General features: G+C 37.1%; 1 protein-coding gene across 1 annotated transcript in view; it reads left to right on the top strand.

Moving 5' to 3' along the window:
• The window catches only part of ADAM28 (ADAM metallopeptidase domain 28), a 56,879-nt gene that overhangs the window by 41,610 nt on the left and 5,479 nt on the right, over positions 1-9,790 (top strand). Inside the window, exons 15-19 of the mRNA XM_015569247.1 lie at positions 2,656-2,758; positions 4,783-4,942; positions 5,863-5,943; positions 6,695-6,773; positions 8,970-9,078. Coding sequence (XP_015424733.1) covers positions 2,656-2,758; positions 4,783-4,942; positions 5,863-5,943; positions 6,695-6,773; positions 8,970-9,078 — 532 coding nt within the window. The remainder of the gene's footprint in view (positions 1-2,655; positions 2,759-4,782; positions 4,943-5,862; positions 5,944-6,694; positions 6,774-8,969; positions 9,079-9,790) is intronic.

Raw genomic sequence — 9,790 nt, forward strand, 5'->3', positions numbered from 1 at the left:
CTTCTCCCGTTGGAGTCTGGGTCCCTAGAGACTGGAGCTCAGAATCTGAGACTCCCTCTTGATTGAAAATGACAACCGTGCCCTCAGCCACCAGCCCGCTCTGCGCGCACCTCCGCACCTTTGTATTTTCCGCACTGCGCCTCCTCTGAGCCTCAGTATGCTGTTCTCTTTCCTTCTAGTTGAAGAATTTCCCCTCAGCCAGTCTTCCTGTGTTTCTGGGCAATGTCCGTTCCGTCTTTTAGTTGTATTTGTGAAGTGGTTGTTTGAGGCAGCTAACTCCGGTGTTTACCTATGCCGCCATCTTGGTTTTTCCCCTAACTTTTCCAAGTTTTAATTGAGCGCTCCCGCTCCAATCTGTAGTGATGTCTTCATCTTATAGCTGTGAGGGTTTCAAGGTTTTAAGGATAGGATAACAGTCTTGCTTGGGGCAGTGTTGCAGGCTAAAAATTGAAATCCTTTGTGATCTGGAACAGTGAGAACACCAGAGTCTTCAAGCTTATCTGTATGCACAAGCAGCCATTGCACTACAGGAGCAATAAGAAAGTCATAGATGATCCAATTTCTCTTCCAAGATGCTCTCCTAAATTGCTGTGCCAATGAAATGGAGAAGTACAGTTTGGAGAATAGTATGCCTTTCAAAACTGTTTGTTGTTGATAATGCTCCTGGACATTCTCCTTTTATTGGTGATCTTCATCCCAACATCAAAGTGATGTTTCTCCCTCCAAACACCACCTATTTGATCCAACCAATAGATCAGGCAAGTACAGCATCTTTTAAGACCGAAGACCTGAAGAGGACCTTTACCCAGGTTTTGCTGCAACTGAAGAAGATACCGATGTAATTCTGGAAGTATTACAATATCTATGACAGCATCAAGAACCTTGCCTAGGCATGAGGTGGTCACCAGGTGGTGTACACATGGTATTTGGAAAGAAGAGACTCAGTTTTATCCATGACTTCAAATGATTTGTCAAGGATGAGGAGGTTGTAAAAATGAACAGAGCTCTATTTGGGATGGCAAACAACTTTAACCTGGGTGTGGATGAGGAGGACATTGAGGCGTTCCTGAAGGTTGCTGCTGAGGAATTGACTAAGGAGGAGTTGTTGGAACTGAACAGGAGCACATAGTTGAGTAAAAGGCAAGAGAAGAAGAAATTGCAGGAGAAAAGAAGAATCCCAAGAAAATTCACAGTGAAGGGCTTAACAGAAGCTTTGGCAGACTTTGACAAACTCCTTTAAAAGTTTGAAAACATGGATCCAGCACCAAAAAGTTTCCATTAATAGAGAGGAATGTTCATTGTGCATTATCTACTTACAAGCAAATCTATGATAAAACAAATGATTCAAATAAACCACCATGGACGTATTTCTGAAAAGAGTGATACCCCCTCAGGCAGAGCCTCAGGCAGGTCCTCCAGGAGGAGCTCCAGGAGGAGGCACTGCCATCACAGGGCAGGCCAGCTCCAGGAGTCTTACTGACCCTGATCACCCTCCAGTGGGGCAAGATGTGCAGGTGGTAGACAATGATAGTGATAATCCTGATGCTGGCTAGGTCTAGGCTAATGTGTGTGCTTGTATCTTTGTTTTAACAAAACATTTAAAAATAAAAATTAAAAAAAATAGAGAAAAGCTTCTAGAATAAGTATATAAAGAAAAATTGTGCACAGCTCTGTACAACGAGTGTGTGTTTTAAGCTGTGTTATTATAAAGTAGTTGAAACATACTATATAATAAAAAACGAATATGCAAATCACCCAACTGGTGGAACGGCTGGTCGCTATGATGCGCACTGATCACCAGAGGGCAAATGCTTAACACGGGTGCTGCACCGGGCCTCTAGTTTAAAAATATAAAAGTTGTCTAAAGTAAAAAAGTATAGTAGGCTAAGTTTAGTTTATTATTGAAGAAGGAAAATTATCTTGTTATACATTTAGAGTAGCCTAAGTGTACAGTGTTTATAAAGTTTACAACAGTGTACAGTAATGTCCTAGGCCTTCACATTCACTCACCACTCAGTCACTGACCCAGAGCCACTGGCAACCCTGTAAGCTCCATTCATGATATGTGCCTTACACAGGTGTTCCACTTACCTTCCATACCATAATTGTACTGTACCTTTTCTGTGTTCAAATACATGAATACTTACCATTGTGTTACAATTGCCTACAGTATTCAGTACAGTAACATGCTGTACAGGTGTGTAGCTTAGGAATGATAGGCTATACATATGGCCTAGGTGTATAGTAGGCTATACTCTCCAGGTTTGTGTAAGTAAACTCTATGATATTCACACAATAACAAAATCACTTAAAGATGCATTTCTCATAATGCATTGCTATTGTTAAGGAATGAATAACTACAAATAACATTTCTCATGATGTTTTTAAATTTATTTTATTTTTTAATTACAGTTTACATTCAACACTATTTGTATTGGTTTCAGATATACAGTCAAGTGGTTAGACAATCATATAATTTACATGGTGATCCCCCTGGTATTTTAAGTACCCATCTGGCACTGTGCATAGTTATTACAATATTGTTGACTATATTCCCTATGTTATTGGTTTTATATTCCATTAACCCTTTGTAGCATTGAACTTCCATTCTGTTTTCTTTGCAAATATGTTCCTACTGATCCTGCCTGGTCCCAGGAACCGAGGTTGCAGATAAGTCATGCTACAGGAGGAATGAAGGTGGGTCAAAGTATGCATACTGCCACAAAGTGAACAACACACGTATTCCCTGTAAAGCAAAGTAAGTGGCTTTCAAACAATACTTTGAACCTTTTTGCTCCACAGACTAGAGAAATTGTTTATTTACAGCTACATGTTCTGATTTATTCCATTTCAAGGAAAAGTTAATTTGGAAATCATTCATTTGACCGATAGTCATTGAGTGACTATTATGTGCCATGTTTCTAGCTAGGCACCGAGTTAACAAGAGAAATAAGAATTAATGCCTTTTTTCAAGTCCGTCCTGGTGGGTGTTTTAGATGACATCAGGTACAGTCACTGTTAAAGAGAATGAATGTTTGAGACAGGACAAGCAAGGTAAATAAATGGTCCTGGTTGGACATATGTCCATTGATATTCCAGGATATTTTAGGTACTTTCCCATCTGATTATCTTTCATTATGATTCTAGGGGCACAAATATTTACCTACCCAGAGGAATAATTAATAAATGCTTGTACAGTTTTATGTAAACTTGCCATGGAATTATATCAAGAAAAAAAAGGCAGCAAGAGAAAAAATTGACAATTCACCTGAAGAATGTTTTAATCTTATATTGATATTATAGAAAAAGTATAGAATATTATATGCAATAAACTTGGTATTTTTCTCTAAGATTTCTTGATTGTGCAATTTTAAGATGATATTAAAAATTCAAACTATAATAGATTAAACTCCTAGTACCTGCTTCAAATTTTTCACTAAGTAATATGCAACGAGATAAGCATTTCTCAAAGTTTTTCTATTAAATACTAATTTTTCTAGATAATATATTGCCAAGCAAACTATATTTTGTGGTTTTGTTATTATTTTCTCTAAGCAAAATGTATTTTAGACATAGGATAATCTCTTGGGGAGGTTGGGCCTAAAGGATGGATTATCATATTTATCATATTCTGTGCTTTCTCCTTTATAGGATATCAGGGCAGATTCAAAGGGGGAAATATGTAAAAGGAAATATTTTTGGGAAAAGAGTAATATGTAGTATGAGTGGTAATGAGTGGGGAAAGAGAGCAGCGTAGTTGCGTTTTTCATCGACAGCATGTGCATATCCCATATTCTTATATCACCATTGTGATTACAACTAGAGGCACAAGCATTTCTTTCTACTCACAGGCTGCCTTTCTAGTCACATTTTAATAGTAACTGGCTGTCATGAGAGTAAGCCTGTAATTCCCTATATCCTAGAATATTCATTATAAGCCTTCCCAAGAAAAACAAATTTGAAGAGGATGCATGCCTTTCTCTACTGCTCACTCGTGTTTTTCGACAACCACCACAGACATCAGAAGGATCCGATTCTATCTGCTCTCAGAATACTACTTCATAGCCCTCCTCTGAATTGTGCATGAAGCAATGGTCTGCACTTTTATTGGCGTTGATTCTACTCTCTTCGGTGGTGAACACATGGTTTTCTTGAGTGCTGAGCAGTGTCATCTACCTTTGCAGGGAGATAGTTCTTTCAGTAACCCCACATGAGGATCAACTAAGGCTAAGATTTATATTGACACAACCATAGTGGAAATAATTCTACTGCAATTCATGAAAACAAACAAGAAAAGTTAACTGAAACAAGGTAGAAATTGACTTCCTAGGTACCCTCCATTATATTAGAAATCCATTCTCCTTATATTGTCTGGCTCTATCATCTATGTGACCTCCATTCCCAAGCGTTTCTATTGGTCTTTGTTGGGCTTCTCCAGCCATCACTTTCCAATAAGCAAAAAGGACAAACAAACAAACAAGAACAAAAAAGTAAGGCCACCTTCAAGAATTTGTACTTAAGATTCTGCTTCTTTTCTATTGTCCAAAACTAGTAGCATGGGAATCTGAGAAATGTGTTTTTGTTGTTCTTACAGCAACAATATGCCTTCCCATATTCAATGGTGCTATTACTGAGGAATAAGGAAAATGTTGATATAAAGGAGAACCAGGAGTCTCTGCTATAGGGAGAAATACATTCAGTTCAATCTGGATAGTTGGGGAGCTATCAACTGCAATTTGGTCCTGGTAATTTAACTGCAGCCCGTTTTTTACTTTTCCTTAGTGATGCCATATGTGGGAAATTGTTCTGTCAAGGTGGGTCAGATAATTTGCCCTGGAGAGGACATATAGTAACTTTCCTGACATGTAAAACATTTGAACCCGAACACAGAAGTGAAGAAATAGGCATGGTAGCTAATGGAACTAAGTGTGGAAATAAGAAGGTAGGTTGAAATCGTGGCTTTTATTCAAATGTTTTTTTTAGTTTTAGTTCCTTGTTTAGTTTTTCAAGGCATCCTTGTGTTTCATAGGAGCAGTTTTCAAAGCAATGCTTATGTCATTCATTTAGGCCTGCCTGCATGTATTCCTTCAATATTACTTAATCAGTACCTACTATGTGCTTAGCACTAGGTTGTTAAACTTAGGTAAGTTTTATTGTCCCTAAATTAGTAGGTTTTCAATGAATGATAGTCTCACTGATAATAATAGATCAAAATATTATTTATTTTTATATAAATGATAATTGTTCATATTGTAGAAGATGTGATATTAACATGTTTTCTGTAATATTTTTTGTATCATGTGCTATGCTCAGCTCTATGCTAAATATCAGTCTTAAGATATGGAGTGGAGTAAGGGGATGACCCCTGAGGAATGAAGTGAAGTAAGAAAATCTTTAAAGAGGACTCTCTAAATATTTTATTTTATATATTTATCTATATCAATCTATCTATTTATCTACCTATCTATCTCTATCTTTATCTCTATCTATATCATCTATATCTTTACAACTTTATTGTTAAAAGTGTCACATATGTCCCCATTTTCCCCCATTGACCCCATCTAGCCTGCTCCCACTAACTGCCCCAGGCCTTCACCACCCTATTGTCTGTGTCCATGGGTTATGTATATATGCATACAAGTTCTTAGTTGATCTCTTCCCACCCACCCACTCTGCCTTCCCTCTAAGATTAAGTAGATCCCATCTTCTTATTTTCAAAAGAATGCTGTGATTTCCCAAATGAAAAGGTAAGTTTAATAATGGTATTAGTGGCTAATAATATAAGATCAAATTCCAAACAATTTGAAGAACTGATACTATTGGACATTAGTGTCAACTTCTTGTTTTTCACATCATTTTCAGGTTTGCATTAAAGCAGAATGTGTAGATATGGAGAGGGCCTACAAATCGACCAATTGCTCATCTAAGTGCAAAGGACATGCTGTAAGTTTTGAAAATGTTTGCCCAATCTTGCTGAATATTATGTAATTTTTAGGTCAGTTTTGATTATATAAAACAATGTGTCAGTAACTGTGAAAATAGAAGGATCTCTTACCATTTGAGACAACATGGAGGGACCTGGAGATTATTATGCTAAGCTAAATAAGCCAGTCAGAGAAAGACAAATATCCCATTATCTCACTTATATGTAGAGTCTAATGAGCAAAATAAACTGACAAACAAAATAGATCCAGAAACATGGAAGCATGCAACAGTTTAACACCAGAAGGACGGGATAAGGCAGGAAGAGACTAACCAAAGAACTTATATGCAAGGGATAAGGCAGGAAGAGATTAACCAAAGAACTTATATGCATAACTCATGGACATAGACAATAGTGTGGTGAAGGCCTGGGGAGGGCACAGAGCAGACAGAAAGAAGGCGGGGGGCGAGGGGGGGGGAAGGGGATATTTGTAATACTTCAGCAATAAAGATAATTGTTTTAAAAAATCCACCAACCAAAAAATAAAGCTTATGTTTCTCTAACCCGTCACTAGGGTGTTTCAATGAAAAATTTCTTTCAAGAACCTGGTCTATATGAAATTCCTATTATTGATTTGTATGTTCTGTAGATAGCTGAAAGATGCAGAATTGGGGTTACTCCATTTTTATAATGGACTTAATGGTGGATGGGTAGGCCCTTGGGTCAGTGGACAGTCTAGCATGGAAACTGACAAGACCATTGATCCCGCAGGTGTGTGACCATGAGCTCCAGTGTCAGTGTAAAGAGGGCTGGGTCCCTCCTGACTGTGATGGCTCCTCTGTCGTCTTCCGTAGGTAACATTCCACATCTAACCTGAGAAATTGCTATCTTTTCCAAGCTTTTCTTTCAGATTACGAAAGATTTCATTGCCTCTTTTCTCTCCTCTTGAAATTCCTGGCCTGTAAATAATGAATCTACAATGCTAATCTTCAAAGTTTCTTTAACAGGTTTTTAATCCAATTTTCCACATCCCTATGCATTTACTCTACATACAAAAAAGATTTCTTCAAATTTATATTTGTAATCTTACTTTAACTTCCCAAATTCTCTTTTCTGATTGTTCTATTTTCATACCACCCTTGATTTAAAGTATAGATATAACATCCTCATAAAACTCTCTAAGAATATGACAGATTGTTTTTCATAGATTTAATTCTATGAATTGGGTTATCTCTATTTCTTTTTAAAAATGTATTTTTATTGATTTCAGAGAGTAAGGGAGAGAGAAATAGAAACATCAATGATGAGAGAGAATCATTGCTCAGCTGCCTCCTGCATGGCCCCTACTGGGATTGAGCCCATAACCCAGGCATGTGCCCTGACCAGTAATCGAACCCTGACCTCCTGTTTCATAGTTTCATGCTCAACCACTGAGCCATACTGGCCAGGCTATCTCTATTTCTTTTGAGTTTGACTGTTCTGTTTTTTCACCCTGTCTCTTGTATTTCATTGTGTATTTTACTTCAGGGTATGTGATCTTTAGTTACATGTGGGATTAGGCCAACTTGAATTAGCTCACATGGATTTTCTTTGCATGAGTGGGTGTGTTTGCTGTACCTACTCATAACCTCTCCTGATGGGAGATCTGGCTGTGAGCTCTATCATGTGGGAAGCAGCCAAAGTGGGGATCCTCATCTCTAGTGGCCGTGGTGAAGAGTACTTTGCCTTGAGGAGAGGGGTCTTTATTTCATTTACTTCCTGAGAGATTTTATTTTTCTTTGCACTCAATTTCTCCTTGACACTTCCTTCTCTCTATGATCTAGTATGGTATTGCCATTAGATCTGTGCTGCTTCTCAGGCTCTTATGTCCCCCATTGTTTCTAGAGAGTTCTCTAGAAGGGCTTTCTCTTGAGGCATGAGGCATGCTTGTTCTGTATACACAAGGGATGGGGATGGGCCTGAATGAATCATCTGTCCCAAGTTCAGATCCTCTGTTGACTTCCCAAGAAAAAATAGCATCTATTTCTGATGTTTGGACTAATTATGTTTTTAATTTGTTGATTCTTTGTTAGACTTCCCAAGAAGGAATAGCATCTACTTCTGGTGTTTGGAGCTTTAATCTACTCTGTTTCTGTCCACATAAGTCTTTTACTTCCTATTTTTTTATAATTATTTTCATTTTTATGGAGAGTGGAAAGTTTCCGATATTTGAAGTGAAATTGTCATCTCACCTAGAATTCTACTACTGTTGTCTTATCTATGTGTGTTTACGCTTGTGCACTTTTCTTATATTAAAAAATAATCTCATTGATCTGCTAATCTCTGCAACAAGAGAGTAATAACTGTTTGATTTTCTCTTCGAAGCTGTACCTCCTGGCATCTGTGGTTTCTGATTATTATGAGAAAAATGAATATTTCAAATAGCAAAAGATTGGAGTTACAGTGATTACTTAGATAAGTAGGTAAAAGAAAAAAGCACTAAATAGAATCAAGAATTTTATTTAAACCATTTCCCAATTTACAGGGTCACATCATTTCTTTTATGTTCATAATTTTTGCAATATAGGGCAAAAATCAGTAGAATACTTAGTTGTGTCTCTATCAATTGTCTTGCATCTCAGCTCCTTATTTGCTACTGACAGGAATATGATTTTAAGGCTTCAGTTTCTATTTCCATGTTTTATTTCAGCCTTGAGTTTGAAAAATATTTCACTCCTTTTCTGCCATGCCCCTTACTTTATATTCTCTCTAACTTCCCAGTCATTTTCCCCAATTATTATAAACATCATTGCTTCTAATACTTCTTCATAGTATTTGCTTTAACTATCTCATACAAAATGTTTCATATAGATTTCCCCTTATTTATTCTCTCTAAATAATATTTTACTAATCACGATCAATTACTGGCTATGAGAGATTTGCCAGAGAATGCATTTTCTCTAGGAAAGGGTAGATGGAATTTATGCTAAATGATGAATAAGGACTAACGTGATATATACGTATGAATTCCCAGATCCTCACTAGGCCTGGGTTCTCTTTGTTGTAGATGTCTCCATTTTGGTTGGGGTGCTGTTTCCTGTGGCTGTCATATTTGTGGTGTGTGCTATAGTATTCAGGCACCAAAGCACCAAAGGAAAGCAAAAGAAAGTCCAGAGGTAGGTTTTTATCGGGGGACTTTTGGGCCTCTAAAGAACTTTAAATTCAAAGATGTGACCCAAATTCTCAAATTCAAATTTGGTTTACTTCAAATACTTAGAAATAAGTATAGGCCTGGCTGGTGTTGCTCAGTGGTTGAAGTTTGATCCAGGAACCAAGAGGGCTCCATCCCCAGTAGGGGGTATGCAGGAGGGAACTGATCAATGAAGTTTCTCTCTCATCCACGTTTCTATCTCTCTATTCCCCTCCCTTCCTCTGTCTCTAAAAAAATTAATAAAAATATGTATTAAGAAAAAAATAAGTTCAGATACATTTTGCTTGGATCAGAGACTGAGTATTCCCTTTACTGAGAAAACTTTCACAGTAAGGCATGTCTTTTTCTCCTGTAATTACTGTATGTGTGTATATATATATATTGGAATCAATAAATTTAGTACCTACTGGATACACTACAGTGTATGTGACCATTAACTACCTTCTGTGAGGATCCAGGGTCATTTAAACCAGAACTCTGGTTTAAAAACTGTATCATGATTTGTTTGAGTAATATTTCAAAATAGAGAAAGATATACCTCAATGTAGAAAGATACATCTTAATTTATACTAAAAAGAGGTTTTTAATCACTTTACTATTTTTTTCTGGGTAAAGTTGTTTTACTCCAACCATAACCAGAAGAAGAATAATATATAGAACTGAACAATGCCTCCATT

This window comes from Myotis davidii, unplaced genomic scaffold (assembly GCF_000327345.1).
Source record: "Myotis davidii unplaced genomic scaffold, ASM32734v1 scaffold1166, whole genome shotgun sequence".
Taxonomy (NCBI): Eukaryota; Metazoa; Chordata; class Mammalia; order Chiroptera; family Vespertilionidae; genus Myotis; species Myotis davidii.